The 27,797-nt window shown below is 40.9% G+C and overlaps 1 protein-coding gene across 1 annotated transcript; it reads left to right on the top strand.

Annotated features, from left to right (window-relative positions):
* Positions 1 to 1,520: 1,520 nt before the first annotated feature.
* Positions 1,521 to 27,485, top strand: LY86 (lymphocyte antigen 86). The gene is made up of 5 exons (XM_008934486.2): positions 1,521 to 1,836; positions 15,472 to 15,558; positions 17,025 to 17,153; positions 24,203 to 24,255; positions 26,725 to 27,485. Exons 1-5 carry the CDS (start codon positions 1,716 to 1,718, stop codon positions 26,818 to 26,820), a joined length of 486 nt encoding a protein of 161 aa, XP_008932734.1. The 5' UTR covers positions 1,521 to 1,715; the 3' UTR covers positions 26,821 to 27,485.
* The last annotated feature ends 312 nt before the right edge of the window (positions 27,486 to 27,797 follow it).

Here is a 27,797-nt window from a genome sequence, read left to right as displayed (position 1 = left end):
CTGTCTTTGTAGACCTTAGTGGGGACTTTTATTTTATGCGATTCTAGTTTAAATGTGTTACAGTAATCCTAGACACTTTCTCTCCTTACTATTCCCTTTTAAATTACTTTTGCTTTTGTCAACTATCAGCCGGTTACAACCAAAGTCCAGTCAAATCAGGCATATCTGTAACTCAAGTCTCATTATATGACTCATACATGTTCCATGCCTAAAGACAGTTGCCTGGATTCTTACTCTGGTCCTGGACATATAATTTACCATTACAAGAGTGTCCAAAAATATGAGGCAGGCCTGAGCCTCATTCTTTAAAGCAAGGTCTCTTGGATTGCACTGAATGGAATTTTAAATTTAATACATCGTGGTTGAAATCTTGGCTCCCTCTTTAATCTGTGGGATTGCTTTTATTATCCTTGTTCAAGCCAGGGTTTTGCCTGAAGAACATCTCTACTGTTTAGCATTATTTAATAATTAACTTGTTAGGACTCTCCTGTTTGCTAAAGCACATAGGTTTTCCCCTCTTCAACTTTACACAATGGCAGAGAAAATGACACTTGCAGCCTTCAGAGTAAGAAAGACTGAGATGGCCAAAGTGATCTTTTATCCAACTCTGTCATGCTACGGAGCCAATTGCTCCTTGTGTCCAGCTCAGAGAAGACTGTTGCAGACATTTTCTTTAGGGCTGAATTTAGCTTGTAGCATTTTTCCAGTTGATGCTCTGTCCAGGAAAGTCCTTTCTGGCAACTGCAGTTTGAAATTCTACTCCAACCCTGGATCCTAAACTGAATCAGAGAATTTTAGTGGAGATGAAGAAACTCTCCCTCCTTTTCTTACTGATCATTCCCTGCCATCTGCAAAAGCCACTAATTTCTGCATAAAGCACAGCTTTAAAAGAGCTAGTGCAAATCACAAATGCACAGTTGCATTAGTGGGCAGTTAAATAACCAGAAAGACAGAAAGAAAAAAATTAAGTCTAGGTTTACCTAGGGTATACTTACACGTACTATTATGTGCATGTACTATATATATGCATATAGTACTATAGGACTTATATGTACTATTGTTAAATAACCTAAGAAATACTGAAGAAAAAAAAAAAAGGAATGCAAATGCAGTGTTTAGCATAGTCAAGCAGAAAGGATTCATTCCTGAAAGTTCCAAGATTTGCTTATTTGGTGTCAACTTTGTCAGACACACCTTCCTTCCCTACAGCAGGCAGATTTGTTACCAGAAAAAAACATAGAAACCAAACTGTCCATCTTCCACATTGACTTGGTGTGAATAAGATGGGGCAATTTGGATCGCAATGTTTTGCAGCCGGAAGGGCTGCGAAATAAACCTGTCTCAAGTCTTGCCCCATATGCTTTGACTTCAAGAGAAACCGGCAGCAAGAGACGAAACAAACAGTTCACCGCATTGTTCCAGCAGGCACTGAGGCAGGGCTATGCCGTGCAGTGAGTAGGTGTGATTAGCTCATTTGTCATTAGTTTAACACAAAGAACAGAAAGCAGAAGTCTAAGCACACGGAAATAGCACCCTCCAATTCTGATTAGCCTCTTGTTTATACTACATTGTGGTGAGCTAAGCCTGCACTGGCTCACTTAACCCTTCTGCGGGCACGAACGCTGTAACTCCTGTGTCCCTTGGAGAAAGGAACGCCTGCCTCCAAAGTGTTACCAAGAGACAGAGAAGTGATCCTGCAAACTACCACCACCACCATGAAGACATCAAATGTTCTTATTCTCGTCTTGGTCCTGCTTTACATCAGTGCCAGCACAGAATGGCCTACGCACACAGTCTGCAAAGAGGACAACTTGGAAATATATTACAAAAGCTGTGGTGAGATTTTTTTACCATTTCCATTTTCTTTTTAGCTGCTCAACAAAGTTGTTCTTATGCAGTGAGAGACACTTATAAGCCAGGCAACGAATAGAAGGGTTATATTCCCAAACCAGCACTGGGTTTCTCATCTAGAATATTTTTAGTCTTTCAAGTATAGCTAGTTTTGGTTCACACATACACACAAATCTAACTGTATTTAGATAGAAGATAATAAAGAGGAATAATGTAACTTAATTCAGAACAATAAACAGCTGTCAAAACCCCAGTTCAGCATGAAAGATGACTAGGATTTTTATCTAGAAGTTAGGTTAAAAAAAAAAAAAAGAAGACCCTAGATCTTTATCTTTGTTACTCCTGAGACAAAATAGGCTCTTCAATGATCTGCTGTTTTCCTAATATGAGATGAGGCTGTGGTGATGTGCTTTCTGTCCTCCCACTTGGAGTGACAAGGGACCAGTGTGACAATGGGAAGGATTCATGTTCTCTGCCACTGCCATCGTGCTTCAAGACCTCAGTAGCAGCCCCTACCAGAGGCATTTCCCAGGGATCATAGGGTTTTGTTTGCTCTTTAAATCTATAGAGAAGAAAAGGAGCAAGTGACACTGAAATTGACTGAAAATGAATTCACTGAATGGTGCCTGCTTTCCCCCTCTTTCTTTGCTGGCCTTGTGCCTCTCCTATTGTGCTGATCTGCTTTACAACTGGGACAAAGGGAATTAGATTCACAGACGCCTCATTCATTTTCTGCACGTGATGTGAAAAGCGATTCATGGCAAATGAGCACCCTAGAGTTTGTTTTTCCAATTCATCCTAATACAAAGGGTTTTCCCGGGGGCTTTTTCTCCCCTGTAGCTTTCATGCATTTTTGCACACCCATTAGAATAAAGCCGGTGAGGGACAAGAGAAGTAAATAAATATTTGTAATGCTATTCTTTATTGGCCTGCTCCCAGGAGACTAAAGTCAAGCTTCACATACTATAAATGGGTATAATGCATTAAGAAAATATTTAATTAAATATTGAATACAAGCTTTGGCATTACCTTTATTTCAGTAAGAATTTATTACATAGATGAATTCTGTTCACTCAACAGGTCTCAGTTAGCATGAGATGCTTTGACAATGAGGCACAGGCTCAGTTTGAGTCAATTCAAATGATGATGAATTTGTCTGCTGGCATGTGCCAGTTAAGGATTGCCTCTTACTATGCACACCACTGGCCTAGCTAACAATATGCATTTGTTTAGAGTCATTTGTTTCTGTCACTTATTTTGGTTTGTGAACAGAAAGATAAGAGGTACATTCATTCAGGGGGAATTCACAGCTTGAGAAGCACGAGCCAGAGATCATGAAGGTCAGGTCCTGCCACTGAGAGTGATTTTCTGTTCTCCTGGTCACAGCTATGGGAGATGAAGAGATTACACAGACATAGAAGCAATGCAAGAATTAAATCAGATTCTTTGTTTAAAGTCAGATTCCTTGCTCCCTTACAGCTCTGTCAAGATTCAAGCAACTCACAACTGCCATCGCAATGTTCTGCCCCGCCTTTTTCCAGAGGCTACCACACCTGTAGAACCAGACCAGGATGCACCATTTGCATCTCTGCTGACCCAGTTCATAGTCTGGTAGTTTGCATAAAGGAGAAAAATACAAGATGTTTTGAGTTGAGCCCAAAAATCTACAGGTGGGGAAGATAAATCCAAATATACTAGTCTACATCCCCTTCAGAGAAGACACCGTTCTTACTGAGCTCTCTGGCAAGCTCATGATGGTGCCAAAGGTGCTGATCACCCTTTCAGCAGAGGGGAACCTTTGTCCCTACTTCATTTCACTGTAAACTGTAACTAGATGGGCAGAACATAGCGTCATTTTTCCTCTGTGTCCTGCCAATTGTTCTCACCCAGGAGGAAACAGACTTGTTAGTACCTAGGTTTGACAAGTCCCTCTCCCAACAAACCTTCTCATGACAAATTTATAATATCAGCAAACACAGAGTCAATCCTAGGCAAGTGCCCATACTCTTCAGCTATTTCAGGAGAATACTGCCCCATATGTTCTCCAATCTGAGAAATCCCCTTGATATTTCTTACTCCATTGAAGGTGTCAGCAGATGACCCATTTTTGGGATACAGGAGCCACAGTGAGGTAACTAGTATGAAATCTTGGGTAAAGTATTCGCTGTTGCCATCAAGAGGGTCAGGATTTCACCTCTATTGTTGTTGCTATAGACTCTAGGATGTTATCAGTGAATTAGGGTTGAATCAAGTGAAATGCAAGGAAGTTGAGAGAAGTACTTCACAAATTTATTTCTGCAGCTGAATGCCCTCTATCAACAAATTAATAGAGTTCAGTCTGAGCATTTAAAAAGGAGCCAAGTGCTCATTTTTGCCTTGCAGTTTATCAGATCCTCTCCTATAATGCAGTAAAAATCTGACTAAAGCCAAAAATATGACCTAATATAACTGTGATTAATGTGATTAATGCAGCAGAGAAATTTAGGTGGATAACTGAAAATAGAGAAAGTGTAGCAATCTCCCGTAGCCAGAAGCAAATCCCAATGGCCTGTCACAAGCAATTGTTCTAGCTGCATCTGCCCCTATAACACATAAGATACAGGCATGTATCAAGTCCACAGCTTCAGTCTATGCTCTGAATCCTATACAAAGGATCCCTATTCCCACTAAGCCACGTCAAACTAAATGTTCTATAACCAGGACCCCAAGACATCCATCAAAATAAAGGGCTAGACAAGATTCTAGTGATAAATATAATGCATTTGTAAAAGAGTAATCTAAAAGAAATCAGATAAAAATTCTCAGCAGCAAGTCCACGGTGAGAAAGTCAGGCTGAGACATGGGTGGTCTAAAAGTAAAGTAAATAGACAGTGTGCTGCCTCCTTTGTATAACCGCAGGAGACATAACACCAAGACAGTCTATAAATAGCAAGACATTTCCTATCAGGGCCACTCTTCCTCCCAGGAACAAGTGACAAAAATGAAGGAAGATCTCAAATGACCACAAATCACTTTAGAAACCTGGGCAGAGATCCCGAGATAAAAGCAGCACAGGTTAACATCTCTGACTGAGAAAAGAGAACCTTAATTCACAAGTCTATGCACTGATGTGAAAAGAACCTGCTACACAAATGGCCAATTCCTATCCCTTTTAATTTCAAAGTGATTTTTACCTTAATAATGCCTTTGATATTGCCAACTACATTTTTAAAGGCAATTGTTGGGGAAGGGAGGGGCAGGTAGGCAATGGTAACGAAGTGCCCCAAGCAGATTCCAGTGCTATTTGAGTAACAGGCATCCACTTGGAAGTGCAAAGTGTAATGCAGTCAGAGACTAGAAAACATAACTCCTCAACATATCTACAAGCACCTGCTTCTAGATCACTCATGTAAGCCAAATTGTCTTAATTAGCCATGAAAACGTTCTCGCTACATAGTGTTCAAATGGGATCCCCTTCGTAGAGGAGAGCAGGTGATTCCTCCTGCAGACACAAGAAAACCATTTTCCAACTATTTTTACAGCTCTTTCTTGAAATGTTAGTTGGGCCTACATCACTAAATTAATGTTTCAGAATGTCAGGTTTTGTTTCAACCAGCAAACCCAGATCACTACGCTTCATGATTATTAAAGTTCTATGTTTAGATTAAGACCCAGAAGATTTCAGAGCTGCCCACTGCCTGAAACTGTAGATTTCTTGACAGTGGAGCAAAGGAAACTTATAAAGTAGAAGGTTCTTAGACAGAGTCTGGACACCATGGACCATTGAGGACTCCTTGCGCTCCCTGTGCAAGGCAGTAAATAAGAGGGGATTTCAGGGAGATCTTCAGGTCAAAGTACTAATATTTGAAGATGACATGTTCAGAAATATTCCCAAAGTTCTATAAAACACTGTTTAGACCACATGGGATTTTAAATATCATAGAAAAACAGATTTTCCCATTGTGATTTTTCTTGCTTTTGTTTTTTCATCTGAAGCGAGGTTAATAGCCACTAGCTGAAGTTTCAGGAGCAATCAATCAGTATTCATTTCAACCTCCAGAACCTAAATATGAAATTGGCTGCACCCTTTACAAGTTTTATATTTGTGTATCTACAGATTAAAAATAATAAAACGTATTTACAGATATGGGTAACCATTTGCTTTAATAATGTCTTCTGCTAGACGAAGACTCTGGTCATCCAGAGAATTGTTTTTGGTGACAATGCCTCTTCTGAAAGAGAGGAAAGTCCGACTGAACTTATGTCCAATGAGCTCCATGTCTGCATAGTTCTGTGTCACAGTTCAAGCAGCATTATTTCTACAAACCCTTTTCCTGCCCTGTGGTGGAACAGTAGGAGAGAGTAGCACTGCCCACTTCAGTATACACACGCACTGGATTGCATTTGCAATTAGAGAAGCTCTCATTTGTATGGCTTTTCTTTAAATTTGTGAGCTTGGATTTGGATCTCAGTGAAATTGCCCCTTGAAGTCAACAGGGTTCTTCTGGTGTAGAACATGCTCTGGTCAGATAGTGCAGTATAGACTCCTTTATGATAAACTCTGTTTTGAGGGAACTTTTCAGTGCTTAAAACAAAAAAGTGGAGGCAGAGACTAATTAGCTCACAATTTCCTGATGATTTGTCTGTCCATGCTAAATAGTTTCAGGGTCCTGGTCACACACTCAGCCTTGAGTATCCTTTCTCCTACATACTGAGATATCAAATATACTATTTTTCTTAAAATGTGTTTTTTCCTTTTTTGAAAAATAGACCAGTAACACCTATCCCTGTTAAATCAGCATTACCAACTTGTAAACAATACTACTAAATTGTCATCATTGCAGCACTAAATTTACAGCACATCACTTTCTGTTCTCTGTGTCAGCCACTTTAACTTGTCTTTTTTCCTCCCTGACCACACATTTATGTCCTTTAGTTAAAGGCTATAAATAATCTGATAGCTTTAGATGGCAAAGAAAAGTCTGCAAAAAAATTCTCACCTCATGTCTCCTTAGGGCCAAGATTCTTCTAGACACTTGGTAAAAGGGGTTCTTTTTCCATTATTCTTTGGGTTTTTGGCAGACAGATTGAGCCAGATGCTTCTCTTGGACTTATTTATTTATTTCCCTCAAACAGACTCCAGCAATTGCTTCTGCTTCTAAATTATTTAAAGCCACACGACACCAACTCCCCTCTGATCTTTTGTTGCATAGATTGCTAATGGGCAAACAATCAAAGAACTTAAGAACTTCACTTGAAAACAATTTTTTGGTTTGTTTACTCTGTCCAAGCCATCTTAATGTCATAGCTTTGCTGCTGTACTCATCTGGTATAACTTACTTATTCCAAGGGGAAGACCAGATGTTGACATGCATATTTCTGGCACCAGATCCTAACAAGCTGAAACTATCAGCAGAATCAAGGTAGCATAGTTATGAGTGCACATGCAAATTTTCTTTTAAGATTTTGGTCCCTCCATGAATTAAAACTGCCTCATCTATTTCATTCTCCACTTCAGTAGAGAGGATTTAAACTTTCTTTCCTATGTGAACTCTTGAGGTGGTTCTGAATATTATTTTACCCCATCTTTCAGAGAGAGGAAAGTACTTAGTAAGTTTTAAAATGTAAATGGCATAAAGGAGCAGGAGACAATTTCACATCTCCAAGGTACTCTAGCAAAAACATTAGATTCAGCATCTAGACTTTAAACCATTTGGTAAAATTAATATTAACACTTTCAGTGAGACTAGAAGTGGGGAGAATTAACCTCAGCTGAACCTTTCCCACCAGGCTTTAAATTTTCTCATCTAATTTAGTTCTCAGTGGTTCTCTGACAGTGCCAAATTCTTCACCAAATCAATTAAGGTCCTGCACCACAGACTGCAAAAGAGGATTGTTTATGTGTGACACCCTCTCCTGCTTATCTCCAGCTGATAAATCTAAACTGATTGGCGTGTTTTTCACCTATTGACTTTTGATATTTCTTTGGTTGTTGTAGACACTGAATCACTAAAGTAGTCATAAGCAGGAGGGGTAACAGCTCACAAGGCAAGCCATAAGAAAATGTGTTCTCCCCTTTGGAAAAAAATAGAAGAGACATACCTAAAAAGTAGTATATTGCATTACAGTCTAGAAGTAGTGTGGGTAAGGCAGCCCTGTCATTTCCTTTTGGATACTGAATTTGAGTCTTTATGGAGGGAGCACTCTAACATACTAAACAGGTTAGTCACAGCTATTTTAACAGTTTGATAAGAATTTGAGATAAGCTCCTATATTACACAAAGCAAAAATTGCCAAGAGGCACATTCACTGCATAAAGTCAGGAGCAAGAACAAACCACAGCTGATGATGTGTGTTCCAGTGTAAATCTTTCTCTGTAAGCCTCTGAGGCATTGCTGCGCTTTCTTGACACTGCCACATCATCTCACTTAGAGCTGCCATCAAAGCCTCAAGATATCTCTGTTCCCTACTATGCTTGCAGTTTACCAAAGAAAATAAAGTCAGGAGATCAGGTTCTTACAGCAATTAAACATTCATCAGCAAAAATATCCAAAATAATCTAAATAAAATTAACATACCTCCAAAATGCAAAAAACTGCTTCAGCATTATTGTGTGTTGGCATCACGGTACCAAATTTAGTGGGCCTATGGTAACCTAAATCTAGGGAGAAACAGTGGCCACTGGGGACAAGATGTCCAAATGCCCCACACAGATTCATCATGTGCCAAATCCAAAACCTTTGATCTGTTACGGGTGCTGCTTTTGGACTCATGAGAACTTCCAGTTGCCAAAAGCTAGGATCTTGAAAACTACCACAAATTAATTCAATGCTTCAGTTTCCTCTTCACCTGAAGATGGATGGCTCTTGTCAAATGATTCAGCAGTGATCAGGCAGGTGGGCACCCAGCTAGTTTTCTCAGCAGAGGGAGCATACCATTTCAGGTACAGCTTACTGCCATGCTCCTGTGGCGGATTTCAACCCATCCTGGGAAAACGGGAACATTTAGCCCATTTATATGCTGCTGATTACTGTTCTGTATAATCAGCAGTATACCCTGCTATCCCAGAGCATGGCATGTGTCTAACAGCAGGACAGTTTCTAGTAACGTTTGGTTCTATTTCTGACACAAGCCTGAAAGTCTGTTGCGAATCCCCAGTCATACTGGCAAGCACTGATGTCCAGAGATCTTCATCTCAAGTAGGGCAATATAAAAAAATTATTAAAAAAAACATGTGAGGAGAAAAGAGACATCTGATTAAGAATACAGGCAGTTACTGTATCTATCTTATTCGTGCAGTGCATGGTGTTTTCTTACCAACAGAAGAACAAAGACTTTCTCTCTCTAATACATTCCCTGCTGGGCCCAAATTAATGCAGTATTTTCTTGTTACACTGCTGTAGCTGAAGCCTGCCCTGTCTGCCTTTCTCTCTCAAGCTAACTAGGACAAATCAGGATTATCAAATACAGATACGTATGTGCTATCTCTCAAAGCCAGCATCTTTCAGTTTTGTCCTCTTAAACAGGCTTGGTTAAAGCTTTGTTATACCACACAAAGTACAGAAATCCCCCTTTCCAAATAACACCTCTGGTAAAAGCAAGGAAAGACTCCAAGAACCTTCAGACACTGGGCCTTCCCTTGAGCCTCAGCAAACAGCTCTTACAAGCCTGCTCTCAAAGAAAGCTGGTTCAGGCAGGAAAAGACAGGGAGTCTAGGGGCATATCTTTGGCAATGCTGCTTTATGCGTGATAGGGACACCCCCATCCCCAAACACAGCCCTCCAGCTGCAGAGAGCCCCTCATACCTGCTGTCATTACAGGGGCTTCCCTCTAACTCATCATATCAGCCTGGTACCAGCAAATCTCTTCCCCACCTGACATTTGGAGAAGCCTTCTGAGTTACTGTTTCTGAATATTTGCATATTTGGATGTCATATACTCAGCAAAAAGTTTTATTTGAAACAGCAAGAGACAAAGTCTTTATTTAAACTAATCTTCTAAGACACTGGAATCACCTGGCTACGAAACTAAGGCCGTAAGTATCAGCCAGTACTGCCTGTGCCTTAATCTAGCCAAGAAGTATTTAATTGATCTTTGCATTACCAGTGTTCAGTATTCTTGAGAGAGGAGTGGAAATTACCTAACTTGCAAAAACATTTATTTTTTAAGCCATATTTTAAGTTTCTTTTGCTAGTTCTCTGGGCTTTTTTAGCTTATAGATTATACTGAAACCAAATCTTTAGGCTTCTCTCTACAGTCATGTAAGTTTTATCAGAAAGGAAGCAAAATTATTCACTCCATTAGTCATCTCCAAGAGCTTTGGGTTTAAGCAGACCACAAGCTGATATCACTGTTTGCGAAGGGGAACTCACACAGTTTGTAACCCTGGGACATTTAGGACACGCAAACTCTCATCTTCCATATTCCTTTTCCTCTGTGTTGCCTAAGCAAGCCAGAAAAATTCAGGTGATAAAGCATACAGTGACTTCTGCAAAGGAGGCCAAAGTGCCGGTTTGAACAAGGCAAAAGCCTGAAGCTGGTCATAGCTAAGGCAAGTGTCTTGGGATGAAGCTTTCTCATAATAAGGTAGACACAGCCAGCATGGGTCTCACAGTTTATTCTGCTTTCCTCTGAACAGAGGGTCATTCTGCCCCTCCCAGACACACCTGAAAGTGGCAGTGACATGCAGTGAAGGCAAGCCCAAAAGGAAGTTCTTTAAATTGAACGTGCTCAGGGAAATCTAGATGCATAATCTGAAAGCTGCTAATTCACCTGATGCTTCTTTCTCAGTGCCTTATAAGTAGATTCCAGTGTCAAATATAACCTTGAGCATTCGGGCTAATTTATTTAAATAGACATTAAAGAGAAATTATTGAACAAATACATAAAGTCTGAAATCCCAAACAGTTCCTCATTCTTTCCCTCTCCTTTCATCACCTTGAATGCTGTAAAGACTAATGATTTAATTTTATTAGCAGCTTTGAAGGTGAGGAGTGTTGGGTAATTGCTAAATACGTTTCTTCCTTGTGCTAATTTCCAGCTCCTCTAGCACCAGGCTGTCCTTATTTGACCCTAGCCAAGTGCAGCTATGTCATTTCATTCAATTCTGTGGCTTATCTGCTCCTAGAAGTGTTATTTTGAAATACCCAAAGCTTACCGATTTGAAGAGTCTTTCCACCACTCCAGGGCTTACAGATGTGGACTCTCACAAGCACTGCTCATCTGCTTGCTGCTGCTATTCAGTCATACCACTGATTTTCATGCTCATATGGAAACAATGTGATTTTAGAGCAGATTCAGATGAGAGTGAAGCCAGTAGAGGACAGTTAACAAAATGGGGGGAGGAGAGAGAAGAATAAAAGAGAAAGGCTGTTGTGCACCAGCCTAGCAAAATTCCTGTAACAGGTGCTTCCCATCTGGCCACATAGTTTCTGTAATTCCCAGTTAGTCATCTAGGAGCTCAGGCTTGGAGGGACATAGCCACAGTGGGTTAGCACATTATCATTCCCAGCTGTCTGCTTCATCTCGTGCTCTGGAGATCACCTCCCAGAGTACAGGAAGCTATAAGGGCAGTTCCAGCTCACAGCCCTGTGGCTTTGTGCACACTCATGTTCAGCAGCAGCATGAGCTGCTGGCCCCACAATTGCAGTAACTGGGGCATGAAAGTGAGTTCCCATCTGTTGTCCCCGTCACTGGGGTTACACCACTGTAAATATGTCTGAGATAATTTACCTATGAACCTTCTGCCAAGAAAAAAGGCAGGGGAAAAAAGCTCCATGAAGAAAATTTCAGGAACTCATCTGGGCCTCTAGGCTGTACTACACACACCTGCTCAGTCTTCTAAGAAAAACCCAGGCAAACCCATCACTGTGAGTACCTCGAAAGAGGCTGAAATCTTGCACTATGCTGCCAGTGCAGGTGGTATGCAAAGAAAACCACATCCCAAGTCAATACAGCAACAAACCTCCATCAGGGTACCACCAGGTAGGGTGAAATGGGAGGTGGGATGCATCACTAATACTGACATATAAGGGATGATCAGTAGCAAGATGCCACGTACATCCCAAATTTATCTCTCACAAAGCAGGATTGTACTATAGAAGCCAGTCTTCAGCAAGAGCTGTATATTCAGTGCTAGATACAGTGCTGATGCTCAGCATCAGCCACAGCATCAGGTTCAAATAACACATCTAAGAGATCTTAGAGTGCATTGATTGTTTACAAAAGTCAGAGACTTGTTCCCTTCTCGGAGAAGTTGCCTGAAAGATTTAGAACCATGTAGACAGAAACTTGAGTTCAAATGCTGCTCCCAGGCACCTTCCTACTAGCTGTAGATATGTTGCAGCGTGAGTCCTTCGCACTAGATACACAAAGAATGCCCTTTTTCCCATCAATAGGTGGATTTTCACTGATAAACCTCGATGTGTTTGCAAAATTTCCAACAATGTTTTAAGTGTTGGTAATATGTCAAAGCTGAACTGGAAAAGCAAAACTCTGCAACCAGTTGAAGAGTTTCTAGCTTTAATTATGGAAGAGGGAGCAGATTGAAGGGAGTGGGTGGAGGGAAGTCTGGGAACATACAGTACTGTGCACCATGAAATGTTGCAGGGAAGGGGAAGGCTGAAGGGCAGCCCCACGTATTTTAGAGATTTAACAGTAAATGTTATTGCTCTGCACATGTGAAAGACATAACATGTATTTTTTTCAGTCTAACCAGCTCACTTCAGATTGAGGCAAACACAGAAGAATAAGTATTAAACCTCCATAAGAGACACACAGTGACTCACAGTTGTGCATCTGAGATGAAACACAAAAATGGCAATTGCTTCGAGTTGCCTTTGCCACAGGAGGGACTCTTCACCATTTAAAGAAAGAGGGGTATGGCACACTCCCTTAGTGCATAACACACAGGTGAATTTACAGACATCTTCACTGGTCAAACAGCAAAACCCCACTATTTCCATTAATTTCCTTTTTAGCAGCAACTTTTCTGCCTACATGTTTTAGAACACAGACTCCCTGGCACCACAGCTTTAGCAACACAGCCATTCTTTCAATTGATTTCAGCAGGAGGCTCCCACCTCAGTACACCACAGCATCTAAGATGTTGGATTGCAAAGTCTTAGCACGAATTTCCACAGGGAGACGGTCAGAAAACTAATTGGGTTTCTTTTGACAGTGGAAAATTTGACATTTCTCAGCAACAGAATAACAACACAAAATCCAAGTTCGCCAATTCACAAATTTTTCCGGAATTTCTCATATGAGTGCTTCCACACTCTCTTCCTCTCTGGGGACCAGACAATACTTCTCTGATATCAGGGCCCTATGCTGCAAGACTAGCAGTGCAGTAAAAGACATCCATGGCTACAATGCACCACGAAATATGCCATCGGTTAAAGGAGCTAAACCCATAGAAATAAAACAGACAAAAGACATCCAAACTAAAATAACCCTGAGGTCATGGCCATTGTAAGAAGTCCATGCTTTCAGAGAAGCTTGGTTTCATGAACATCCCCTTTCTACCAAGTTACTGATGAGAAATTTTGAAATAAAAATCAATTTCTAGCTCTAACGCCATGATGTAATTTGTTAATTAAAGCACAGCCTATTCACTTTGAGAAGAGAAGAGCATCGTACATGTTGCAGTGCCATGTTTGACCATAACTCCTTCTGGAAATTATGGAACTAACAATTTTAGTAATTTGATTACCAGCACTATTTGTAGACCTCAATGCTCAAGTTGCTCTGAATCTAAGCAGCTGCTTCCTGAACCTTTTCATTGCACTACAAACAAAACATAGTTGAAAGAGGCTCTTGCAAAACTCCAGAGGAAAGCGGAAACCAAACCCTGAGAGATGGTAGAAACCAGAGGGGAAGCAGGAGTAACCGTCTCAGAGAAAAGAGAAGTTTGACATGCTTTCTGGCTGGAGTAGGAAACTGTTCTCCTAACCAATTCCAACAGCTTCTGAAACTGAAAAAACAAAGTGAGAATTGACAGGAATGTAAAAAGGGAGAAAAGACAACCCTCTGACTCTGGTCTGACCGATAAACAACTCCAGGCACTAACTATTTGTCCAGAGCAGATTATGCAACTGCAGAGACTGCTTTAGTGGTGTGGAGGACAAAATCCAGCAGAGAGACACAAAAAACTGGTCGAAATACAAGTGCCTTTTATCTGTCTCTTTTAAAGTGTTATTTTAATTTACCAGAACTTAGGGCTTGAGTACTCCTTTCAGACCACACTGACGATCTGAGGGCTCACAGAACCTGGCTTAGTTAGAGGCCCCCAGGTCCTCGCAACACTTTCATTCATTTCATGATCCCCTCTAAGCAATCAGGTTTCAGTCACGCAGACTTGCTGGCTGCCAGCTGCTACAGCTGTGGGGCACTGCTGCAAAACAGGGCTAGGCTATGGGGATGCTAGCTCAGCCTCATAGAGGACACTCGTGACTCAAGTTTCACCACAGCATCAAAGGAATTCTCCCAACATGTTATTTTCAATTCAGCAAGAAAACTAGCCCGAGCAACAATAACTTATAAAACAGAACTCAGTTCCCAAGTCTATATTTGTCACTACCAGCTCTATGTAAACCAAGGAACCTATGGCTGCTTCTGCACATGCCACAGTTGCTTCTCTTTTTTCCACAGAGAAGGAAGTTGGATGCGCAGGCTGGCTGGAAAGCCATGTTGAGGGACAAAACTATGCCTAAAGCAAGCCTTGAGGCTCAAGATATGTTTCCAAAGTGGCCAAATCTTTCACCTCCAGCCACAGTTTTGGAAAACGCTTTCACATTCTGTTGGTTGTGGCAGCTGAGCTCTCAGCTTTTGCTGCTGCCTGTCACCAGAGAGTGACACAACGACAAGCCTTCAGGCATAGCATGAAGTCTCCTGGAGGCTAGCAAAGAAAAAGGTGGAACTGGTGGGAAAACAATTATGTTTATACAAGAGTTTTAGAGCTCGATGCAGAGGAAGGAACGCTGTAGGAACTGGCAAGAACCATGTTCATGACAATCATCAGTCAAAGGGCTAGCTTTGACCCCAGTTCTGCTAAAGTCTCCCAGAAAAGGAGAAATGTAGAATATTTCCTGGGTTAGCAGTATCATGGGATGGTTGACCCAGCATAAAGTACTGCAGTATATCAGTTACACAATTTTATTTTCAGTTTTGGACCTTCCATTCCACTTCAGTATTCAGTTTCCTAATTAGCCCCACCAAGCCCTCTTGTGATACAAATCAACTAAAAAACATCTTCATAACCAATTGCCCATCAGTACTGAGGAAGGAATGGCAGTGTACAGTAGCAGTGAAGAGCAGCTGTACTAAGAATTCATTGTTCAATAAACATTTACTACCCACTACTGAGAGGAACTTGCTTTCTTTGAACTTGGCTCATTTTCCTACACAACAGGTTTTAGTCTCACCTGAGAGTGCTTCAGATTGAAGAGGCAGGAAGGACAGAAGTAGCTAAGTAGCTACTGAACACAGGGTATGGGAGCTTTGAGCACTTCTTGCAGGATTTTTAAGGAGTATGTAATTTGTTTTTTATAACACTTTTATATTCTATTGCTTTCTTCTAAAAAGTCATTACATTTCATTAAAGACAGAACTTTTTACCCACTGCTTTTTGTCTTCAAACAGATCCCCAGCAAGATTTTGTTTTCAGCATTGACAAGTGTTCTGATGTTGCAACCCACACCTTTAACATCAGAGCTTCAATGGTCCTAGGTAAGTGAATTGCTATTTTCTCACACCATAAACAGATAATTCATGTGTGAGTGCTGGTATTAAGAAGTAAGCCAGGGCGAAAACCTCCCACAAAATATGAATGGACTTCATTTCTTAGAAATTTCAAAACCTATGCAGGGCTACAGAAATGTCAGTTCTGTTATCAGCTCAGCCTCAGACTATGTATGTCACCCTAAGAAGGTCATATCAGCCCCCAACTCCTATTCCTCTCCTACCCTTCATTTATACACATGGATAGCCAAGGTGGGGGGTTGCTGCTCTAGAGCTTATCTTCATAGCTAAGACTTCTAGGGAAAGTCTTGTTGAACGAGACAGCTACAGCACCCACACTCTTCTGTCAGCACCAGCAGTGTTCACCAAATTGCCAAGGCTGTGACCCTTTCAGGTAGGAGACTGAAGGGACTCCCACAGAGCAAGGTGGGGACAGCCCTCTGCCCCTCCTGAGCATACAGAGAAACATGCTGGGGAAGTGCTAGCCTGAGGCAAAAGTCATGCCATCAGTTTACCACCATCAGTAGCTGAAATTATACCCTTCAGCACCTGACTGATCAGCAATAAAAGGTCAAAACTGGGTGCACAAGTTAACATTAGTCATAGCTTGCTTTGTGATCCTTGCACAGAAAAGCCACCTTCTTGCAAACTTGTTGGCCCCAAGCTCACCTAGAACCTCTACTGCCAGAGTATAAATACAGAAGTATTTATACAGAAGCTGCTGTACATTCCTGATGCTGAAAATAAATTTGTGTGCCAAGTGTCTTTTAACACTTCAGAACACTTCATTGTATGCTAAGGTCTCCCTTCTGTGAGAATGCTACCCACTTGCCAAGGAAGCATCAGTTTTTGGGTTGCTGCAAAGTTAAACAAGCCTGCAAAAATCACATTAAAAGCATTTGTAAATATTTTTCCCACAAGTCAGAGTACGGGACCTCCCTCTAAATCCAGTAGCTTCACTGGCTCTGTCTGTGTTAGCAAGCCAGGCACAAGCAGGCAACCTCCTAGCACTGCCTAGCTGCTCTGCTGGTCCCTGGCACAAGTTTTGCTTGGGCCAGCTACTGTTTTCCCAGGCAGAGGTTACAGGTCACAGGTTGCTCCCAGGGGCCCATTGGATATGATCCCTCTGCTAAGGACAGCAGAAAATAAAGTTTAGATGTAAGGATGTAAGATTGTTGTAAGGACTACTAGATATGCTAGTTGACCTCAGAGTCAGAGAATGGTCATGGGTGTAGTTTATTTAACAATAAAGATATGTGCTGTTATGTTCTTTGTCATATACCTTGAAGGGCTTAGAGACCTGTTGCTTAAGTATGTATTAGGAGTTCTCATTGAGGAGGAAAAATTTAATAGCTCAAACAGCAGGGGGAAAAAATGTAATCTTTTTTAAAATAAAGTAATAAACCTGTTTACCCTTGCACTTTCTCTGAGCTCTCTTTCTGCTTTGTGTGTAGGACACAACATCAAGGAACTATATGTCAAGCTTCAGCTGATCATAAATGGGAAGACGGTCTTAACCTACTCAGAGACCCTTTGCGCGCCGGGTCATTCTAAGCTTATTTTCTGTGGAATGAAGAAAGGAGGTAATTTAGGTAGCACTCTAAGTGTTTGATGGCTGCTGAATACTCCAAGCAGGATGCACCCGCTGTGCTGTTGAACGCACCAATACATCGTAATGTTCTGTTTACTTCAACAGCATGTTAATGGATGACAGAAACACAGTAGGACAGAGACGTTTTAATTTAAGAGCCTGCTTTTCCCCCTAACCTGTTTTTTTTGCTTTTCTTTTAATCACAGAATATTGCACGCACATGGGATTTCAAGTCCATAAAAAATAACTGTGGTTATATGACCCCATCTAATAGCAGAGAGGTTCATAATCCCTATTTATGGGCATGTGGTTGTCATGTGAGCAAGAACTATGACAAAAATAAAGGCTAGTTCTGTAAAAGAAATGGCTGAGCAAACAAACAACCATTCTGAACATGTTCTCCACTATTAAGCAAGTAACACTTCCTGTCCTCAAAGGATATTTTCAGCTCACTTTAATAGAAATTATGCTTGAGTAAGGATATTTGAACCAAGATACTATTTTATTCCATCTATGGTTTGCACCTTGTTTCTGCTCAACATGTGCCTATGTAGCAGTCACATGAATTCAGTTCCTGCCAGTTGAACTGCCAACCGGTGAAGACTTGCACTGGTTGGTTTACAGTGGTATTAGCTGCCCCAAGAAAGCAAGCATCTTTGGTCCCAGGTGAGCCTGGGCACCTCAGGGTCCCTTCTGCTACAACGCAGCGTAGGTAGTGCCAAGTTAGCCACACTATGTTTGGAAGAGCTATGGTCATGCTTCTGGACTTCAATATCCACATATCTTAAACAGTTATTCTTAAATCCCTCTTACATCATGATCATCTCTTTAGGCTGATTTTGAAATAAACAGATAGAGTCACAGGGAAGTTTGAGTTGTTAGAGTACCAGTTAGTTACAGAAGCTCTGCTTTCCTTTCATCCACTTGCATCTTCATCCTGATAACGCTACAATAACTCATGTGCAAGGGCTATGAGTTTAAAGACCATGCACAGCACTACTGCTAAGACAGCTCCTAGAAAATGACTAAGACATTTCACACAGCACAGAACTATCATAAAGAATAATAGAGAAATGCTGCATGAGCAACCAATTATGTAAATCCTGTAAGTCAGATAGACAAAAAAATTAAATTCAGACATTTCTTCAATTTTGTATTGAATTATAAGAGGAAAAAACCCACCCACAGACCCACTGAAAAACTATCTTATTCTGATGAAGTACTAAACATCCCTTGGAGAATACATTAAGGAGAAGTAGAATCAGCCTTGAGCTGAGCACAAACTGCTATTCACACATTAAGCCACAAAGCCAAAACCTCCTGGGGTTTCCAAGTCCCTTAATCTTGAACTGACAGGCAATTGTTTCTACTAATTGAAGTACATTATGATATAAACCCAGAGTTGGCTGTTTAAATAATACTATGTATCTTCATTTAGAAACATTCCTGCCTTTGTGCAAGAACCTCTGCCACAAACTTTTTAATACACACCCTCTCTTTCAGTAGCTATTATTATTTAGTAATTAAGTCACAGTGGAAAGAAGTGAACTTTCTCAGACTGAGGTTCAAACTGAAAATGTGGTATTTCTTAATTAGTTGACAGTTGATTCCAAAACATGTTTTAGGACACAGAATTAAGCTGAAGACCAGTTTAGGACAATTCAGGCATAATTTACCATATTAACACAGCTGTAAATCCGACGTAATACCTATGCAGAAAGGAAAACTTGTGGATGGCCAAGTATGCAGCCTACAGGGGAGCACATAGCCCTTTCAGCTGAAGCTTTTCATGGAGAGCCTCTTTTTCCCTGTTGTACAGACAATGTTTTCAACATCTGGCCAGACCTGACCTAAGTTTAAATATAGTTTCACATAGAATTTGCTTGTCTTTCACAAGGAGGCCAAAAATTGGCTGTTTCTCCCTCTCCCAAAATTAGACAAAACATCATCCTGCTAGAGGCTTCATTGATCCACTCACTGGTGTGGAAGAGCAGAGCAGAACTTAAAAGAAAAATAGACTTATAAGAGCCGGATGTAGGAAAGTCTTGGGTGTTTGAGGTTGTTTTCTTTTTTTTTTTTTTTTTTTTTTTTTTTTTTGTTTGGTTTATTTTTATTGTTATTTGCTCTCCTATAATCCTACAGTTTTTGCCATGACTGGAAGTACTCTCTGTGCTGGAAAGACTTAATATAGCTGGAGGTTTCATGTTTGTCACAATCATACAGTATTTACTATTTTTGTTAAGCAAAGGTCATGTCTGGCACTGCTCTCTAGGACTTCTAAATAGGATTCTAAGATCTTTTTGTTTGAGCTATATGCCTGTTGCAAAGTTGTTAGCTCAAAGGTTGCAGGGAAACTGGCCATTGTCCATTTAAGTACAATAGCAACAAGACTGCTAAATTCTTTGCAGCACAGCATGAACTCAGGTCTTCCTCTTTTTTAGTAGAAAGTGATGGTTATTCCCCATTTCCTGCAAAGAAAACAGTTACATAAAATTCAACAGATTTCCCAATAAAATCACTAAAATCAGAGTAAAAGACCTACCAGAGTAATATTTAGCAATGTGTCAACCACAACTTGCATGCTTAAAGAAAGTTTCCTGACAAAAAGATAGCTGCATCCTCTGCAAGTTTTCTTTCAGGCCCAACTGACAAAGGCAGCATCAGAGCACTTGCACAATTCCTTGTGCACACTCCCAAACCATAGAGAAACCCCCACCTTGCTTCAGATCTCCATTCTTTACATTATTGTAGGTGTTACAGTGGGCAAGTTTCTAAAACAGTATTTGTGAATGAAAGTAGAAAACACAACATGAATTACAAAACCGGCTATTATGTTGAGAGTTTAGGTACCTGTTTCTGAGAAAGCAGCTACACCACAAAGCTAGGTCTTTGTGCTGATGCACAGTGACATCTTGTTTAGCTCCTTCATCTCACTTTTTCCTCCCCAGTAAAGAAAGTGAATGCTTCTCACCTGGCTATATATTTATATATGTTTTTCTCACTCAACTATACATCTATAGCTGGCAGTTCTTCAGATCATTCCTACATCCATAAAACCTGCAGAAGCTGTGTGTCAGTTGCATGGGTGCAAGATTGTGTCCTAGAAGAACTCAAACATGGAGCATTGAAGTTCTAAAAATATTTAGAACATAGAAAAAGGAAGAGGTGGGTGCAGATGTACAGGGTCTTTATATAGCACAAGAGTGTGAGAATGTATACAGATTTTCAGTGTAAGGGAGATTTGAGAAAGAGGAGTGAGAATTTCATTATAGGACTTTTTTCAGGAAGGAGAGGCGTCTTCATGATAAATGATAACTAGTAACTTGAAGCAATCCTCAGGAAGCTCTTACACATTTGAAAGCTCTGCTTCAGACTGGAAGCTACTAAAGGCCTGACTAGTGGCAAAGAAAAGGGCTAAGTTACTTTTGGTAGAAACAACAGTGAAGAGCTGCTACAAAAAATACAATAGCATCACCTTGAATCAGTGGTAAATTAGAAATATTTTCTAGGGTGCTCTACAGAAATCACCTTCAGATAAGACTTTAAGAAAAAGGGCTGAAAACACACCACTGTTGACAGCATGCTTGACATATAACGTAACTTACTAGCAGACTAATAAAGAAACAGGAGATTTTTTAAGTGGAGAAATGCACTCATGATTTATGCTCTTTCCAGTGTTTGTACATTTTTTGCAACTACATTTGGGCTTTCTCTAAAAAGACCTCAGAACTCTTTCAATGAGCTGCTCAGTGTTTGTGACAGTTACTGCAGCAGATATGTTCATCCTCTTTCAATGGAGGAATGTAAAAACGTATGAATATATGGAGAAAAATGCGTATAAAGGATGCTGTGATAACTACACTCCTTAAGGCCTTGGAGGATGTTTACACTTCTGAAATTATAGTAGAAATTCTCATGCAACTGGAACATAGAACGAGCTTTTCAAAATTTGCAAACAAACCTTATTCAGCCAGTATAGGTTCTGAGGAGGTTGCCATGGTCCAAAGTGAATATGAATGACAAAATTCAGCAGATCTATGAATCCACAGTATTTTCTGGCAGGTCTCAACTAGCTGAAAGAGAAAGCTGCCCTTGCTTTCCTATAATGACATACTTTCAAAGCAGCATAGTTTCCCCCTCCCCATTGAAGTAAGGAAGGTCACAGGAGTTTCCTAGAGGACTGGTTACAGAAACACAGAGTGATTGAGGTTGGAAAGGACATCTGAAAGTAATTTAGTCCAGTTCCCACCTACTTCAAGCAAGGCCATCTACAGCCAGTTGCCCAGGACCCTGTCCAGGCAGAGTTTTTAAATATATCCAAGAATGGAGGGTCCACATGCTCTCCGGGCAATCTCTGCCAATGCTCTGTCACCCTCACAGTGAAACAAGTCTTTCCTGATGTTAAGGAGAAACCTCCTGTGTTTCAGTTTGTGCCTACTGCCTCTTGCCCTGCCATTAGGCACCACTGGAAAGAGTCTGGTTTCATTCTCTTTACAACCCCACTTCAGGTATTTGTACAACTTGATGTGCTCTCCCTTAATCTTTCTGTTCTCTAGGCTGAACAGTCCCAGCTCCCTCAGACTCTCCTCCCTGGAGAGATGTTCCAGTCCCTTAATCATATCAGTGGCCCTTCACTGGGCTCTCTCCAGTAGCTCCGTATGACTAGTAACTGTGAACCACTGCAAGACTCCTGATTAGAAAGAGCTAAATAAGGCTATTACTGAATCATAAAGCAGTAAACATGGACCTCAAACTGGACACACAGAACCTATCTCCGTAACTGAAGGCTCCCTAAAACATAATACAGCCCATAAGAGTGACCTCTTTGATTACGAGCAAAGGCATACCTACAACACATCAGAGCAACCACAGAAAACTTAATAGAGTGGGTTGAGGCAAAGCCCCAAGACTGCATTCATCTGGCTACTTTATCACAGTGAAGTGTGTGTGGAAAAATAGCTTCTACCTACACTAGATGAGAGACTAGCATTGCCATCATTTCAGAAGCAAATTTATGGCCCGATGACTCCTACTTCATTTTAAAATACAGGCTTTGCAGAGCTTGAATGCTGCATCTGTATTTTTACATTCTGGATGGCTTCCTGGGAGCCTAGGTGAGATCCTAATGAGCCATGTGATCCAAAGGGAATTTCCATGTCTCTGGAGAGAAGGACTTGGGGAAGGGTGATTGTTCACAGCTCAGTTTCCTCTCCATTCTCCTCTGCTGCTATCCAAGATTTGCTAGGCTCAGAGTTGTCTGAAAGACAGGTAGTCATACAAAGCTCTCTACTGAAAGAAAGGACACACAAAACATGAGCTTGCATGGTCCACATCACCCTGAGGGGGCAGCTCACAATATGCCTTAGCACACATTGACACACATACAGCTTAAGTCCCAAGGGAGTCACTCATCACCTAAGTCATGCAGTCTGCAGTGCCTTTAATTCCCATTTAGACTCTATTAAAGTTATGAAGTGAGAAGTGGGCTGTACTGTATTTTTAAAATTCTTGAGTCACTGCTCTCTGCAATGAAGATGTGTCAGACTCCTGGGCTCTTGCTTCGTGTACAGAAGCAAGCAGTGATGCTGACTGCTCTTCGAAAAGGAAAAGGAAAAGACTTCTTGGTGTCCAGTGAATTGGCCAGGGATGCAGAGAGGAACGAGTACAGTACAGGTGCTGTAGCATAGGTGACCATTTTGAGATTGATCAGCCAAAACATACTTATTCTATTCCCTGTTTTGGTACTAGGTTTTTCAGGGAAACACTGAGTTGTTTTGCATCTTTTCCACCTCCCAGGATCATCAGGGCATTCCCATTAAGCAAACTTCTCATTAATGCAAAGGTGCAGAACATTGGTAATATCTGAGGTTTCTCCTTTTCCTAGCTTATCTTATAGTCATGATTCTTTCATAAAATTTTGTTACAAGACTAACATTTCATAACATGTGTGGGAAGACCTCCCGTGGAATGTTTTCCAAGCCCAGGCATGGTGAGATGGACCACACAACATAAAGACATTATGAACGTTTTGTCCAACATTTCAGAAGAAGCAGTATAAACCAACAGTGAGACTAGACTAAAACAGCTCTCTAGAAATGACAAGCATCAAGATGCCAGCGCATACTCATATAAACATGATGAAACACTTACTCCTCTGTCACAGTCAAAGTAAAGAATATTTCATGACACCTACGAAAGAGAATCCTTAAACAGTTCTTAAGACTTTTCCACGACTTGTGTGGGGCAAGTTGTGCAAGAAATTCTGAAACACCGAAACATCTACAAGTTTTATTTTCAGTCAAGTCTGCACAGTTTGGCCCAGTAAGCTATGAAGAAGTAGGAGGAACTGCAAAATAGCTTGCTAATTCTCTCCATTAATGCCAAAGTTGCCCTTTCTTCAACAGCAAAGAGCAAGCATACCTCACACGATTAGGGAGATGAGGACTGGAAGGTGGAACTCCTGGGTTCTATTCCAGTCACCAGCACAACTTGTGATGACTTTAATACCTCATGTAACTTCTTGGTGAACGCTCCCTCAGCAGTGAGATAGACATGTTCTTATTACTTTAAGGTCATGTTTAGCAAGCAGTCAGAAGTCCTCCTCAAACACTCAGTTCAGACTGGTTTTTATAAAAGTTACCAAAACAGTACAGTTCAGCTATTGCACCTGCAGGTGTTTAATAGTTCACGCTAAAGGACCTGAGTCCAGCAGTCCCTCTCCCCTTTCATTTCCCCACTTGAAGGATGCATGCTGCCATAGGAACACCCATCTAGTTTGCAAAGCCATGTCCCTCTCCTCCATTCAGGCAGGGGCTGCAGGTCCTTGAGTCCAGGCTCTGCCTTCCTTTCTGCACAAGGCATTATACATGCTGATATTTCTCTCAGGAGGGCTGTTGCAAGACTGTGTATACAGCATTTTGCAGTTCCATAACACTTGTCACTGGAGCACTTTGAAATTCAAAAAGAAAATATCTGTGATCAGTTGCTTGTTTCCTTCATGTGCTGCATGTCTAACCACCCAACACCATTGTTGCTTTTCAGAACGCCTCCACTATGAGGGACCAGTCACGCTGGGAATCAAAGAAATCCCACAGGTAAGTTGGTCACAGATGTGCTCCCAAGCTTTCCGGATGAGGTGTGGTCAGAGGACTACCAGCAATCACATCAGCACATTCCAGGCTCCCCTGGCTAGCACACTGTGTCTGATAGTGTTTTACATGACTAATTCTTTCCAATATGAAATTAAGTGGCTTTGCTTATAAAGCATAGGAGAGGCACCGTTATCCAGAGACAGACAGATTTTCTTAGTATAGGAGATCTCTTGTACCAACACTGAAGTCATGCAGCCATATAGATATTTAGGAGGCTCTCCCTCTCTTACTCTCAAAATAGCAAGATTGAAGAGAAGAAGGCACAATCTAGATTATTGAGGCATACGGTTGAGAATGTGGTGGAGAAAGGATCATAGTTACCACTACGAAAGCATACAGCTCAGGTGGCCAGTGAAATACTCCTTAGATTTACTAAGAGAGGCACAGCATGAGCTCTCAGATCTTCAGCAGCAGACACAAAACCTATCTCATAGGCCCAAACATGAGGTCTCAGGCCTGCTCATCACTGGATTGGTCCAAGTGCAGGAAAAGAAGACAGGATCAGAACAGGGTCAGAACCGGGATACAGAACAAAGACATGAGTCCCAAAGAACCGGGCTTGCCAAGACCTGCAGAGGTGATTACAAGGATAGCTGGTTTCTGGGAGAATAGAGCCTCCATAATAGCTACCATTTAATATGTCTCAATCTTCCCTTGATGATAGCAGCAACCGCAACCTGCATTTTCCCAAGGCTTTCACACAGGTAGCTGGGCCCCCTTATGCAGGCTGTTATCCCACCCCTACCAGCCTGCTTCCCTAAAGCCTACACCTAGGGATTCTGTGTTGAGCAATAACTTTCGATCTCTTGTACAGGAGTGCTTGAGCTCACATCAATCAGCATCCTGCTCCAGGAGCAGCTTTACTAACACACTGAGGACACTTACATAGTAAAATCTCTAGACAAACTGAGGAATAAATCTTTCAACCAAGAGAAAGCCCAAGAAACATGCACACAGACCAGTAAAACTCCAGTTTTGGGTAAATTAGCTGAATTTGGAGCCAGAAATTCCAAGACTGTTTACAATCCTCTTTTAATAACAATTTTTCACCACAAGCAAAAATTTATTCTGGAGGAGAAAAAAAAATCTAATTACTAATAAATAATGGAAATTAGCTATTATGAACTTCCATGAATTCAACTCTAAGCTTTTAGAGAGTTAATGTGATTGTGAGAAAGGGAATAGGAAGCCTTTTATGTTAATTAATCAATCAGACAAATAATACCTTCCTTCCATGCTGGTAAAAAGGAGTTATCCCATAGAGCAATTATCTCCTGATCATTGCAAAGAACAGCCTCATCTGAGCAGCCTGAGGGACATTTGCACAGTCCACACAGCAATTACAACAAGTCTGTATTCTCATGAGCATGTTGCCATTGGGCCTCTCTCTAAATTTGGATGTTACACTTAACCTGAACCTTTCTGTGGGGACCCAGGCCAGATATTGCCTTAGGAATCCCATTGTAAAAGGCAAATGTCAGGAAACCTGACTCATTCTAGCCATGCCTCTTTCTACTGCACAACCAGAAGGGTTCTGAGCAGGGTAAAAGCTTTCTGTGGTACACAGCCAGGAGGTCCCTGCTGCCAAGCTCTCTGACCCCAGGTTTTTCTCCCGTCCACCCTCTAGGAAAAAAAAAAAAAACAAAAAAAAACAAACAGAAATAATTACTGCAGTGCCAGCAATATAGACTGAATGAAATCTAGTTCACCTCTTCCTTCAAATCTGCTAAATAAGCTTGTCACCCCCCATAACCAGTGCTTCTCCTTCTCCAAATGTCTGAAGAGAGCAGCTTTGACCAAAACAAGACAGTCATGGCTTCTTTAAGGTTTGGGGTTTTTTTGCACTGTAATGATACAAATTCTACCAAAAGCCTGAATTCATAATTTTAAATACACAATTTGAAATTAAACTACCCCTTGTTTTATTATACAGGAATTCATCATATATTGAGTCATCTATACACACACATCCCTCCAAGGTGCTCTCTTATAGAAATTCATATTAACAACACCGAACAACAAGATCCAAGGAAGTGAAGTGCCAGACAAACGAGCACCTCTTTGCTTTCCAGTTACTAAACAGCACAGGCTATATTGTGCTTGCTCATAAGAAACATGAGAAGTTGCACAGATTTGAAGGGATTTTTTATGCAACAAAACATTTTGTTCCCCTTGCACTGTTTCAATTTTGAACTTATGCTTGTCAGCATTGACATCCCTGATGAGAGTATTTTGGCAGAAAATATGGGCAAGTTCTTTACCACCTCTGAAACATTTGGACCGGAAAGGTTTTGGAGGAACTTGATGGGAAAAGAGTTATTCTATTTCTGGGAAGAGGACTCGGAAATAGAAACAGAACCAGCTATGTACTACTGATGGGTTAATCTCTTGCTTTGCTTTTGTCTCACACAGGGAGATTACACTGTTTCAGCAAAGCTGACTAATGAAGATCATGTCACTGTCGCTTGTGCCGATTTTACCGTGAAAAATTATTTAGACTATTATTAGCAACAAACCAATTACATGGAAGCTACAGACTACCAAAACTATTCAAGCCAAGTAGGCTGCTTGCATGCTACGATGATTCTGAAGAAAATAATCCCCACGTGGTGATTCTGATGGTGTACCTCTTTATAATTCACTTTTTTCAAGAATTTACTAGATCCTCTAGTGGTACCTTTTATCTCTAAAAGCACACTGTAGCCTACTTTTTTCTTCTAATATATACAGCTGTAAGTAGAAAGTATCCAATACCAACATTTTCATCTTAGAATGAAAATAGCACGAGGCAGAACAGGTGAGAGCCTAAACAATTTTTTGCAGTAAGTTATGGAGGTATCAATTTCTAACACAGGCTAAAGACTTTATATATATACATATATATATCTCATATATTATGCAGTTACAGCATTCAACATCTTAAGTCTTCTCTGGGGCCAATCTGGAGATTCCACTAGTACAGATTTTGTTATAATCACAGAACAAAACCAGATAGGATGAACATGCCCTTTTTCCAGTGATCCATGTCCTGTCACTGGATTCATATCACTCTAACCTTCTGGAGTCTACCTGGAATTTTTTGTTCTTTAATATCTTTTAAGGGACATGTGAATCATTCTGTACCTAAGCTATTTGCTCTTCTTGCTTCTCAATAAATTCATAATGAAAGAGCATTTTTTCTCATTTTTCATCATGATTCTAGGGTCTCTCAAAAGCTTAAGGGGGGGGGGGAGATGGGAGGTGGGGAAGGGGAAGGGGGAGGGAAGATTGAGGGGGAAAAGGTAAATGAGCACATTTTAAATATAAAGTATCAGTCATGTTTACACATGCATTATATTCACAGAGGACAAACTGTTCCTTGCTTTGAGCATAAAGCCCCAGGAGAAGTAACACATATTACATTCCAGGTGCAGCACATCCCCAAATCATCTCATTCCAAGAGCCTTTCACCTGGCATAGCTGATGGGTAGCTAGATAACCTAGGT

This window comes from Manacus vitellinus, unplaced genomic scaffold (genome assembly GCF_001715985.3).
Source record: "Manacus vitellinus isolate BGI_N305 unplaced genomic scaffold, ASM171598v3 scaffold_39_pilon, whole genome shotgun sequence".
NCBI classification, from domain to species: Eukaryota; Metazoa; Chordata; class Aves; order Passeriformes; family Pipridae; genus Manacus; species Manacus vitellinus.
Note: the sequence above shows the minus strand (reverse complement) of the source record. Positions and strands in the feature narration are given on the sequence as shown.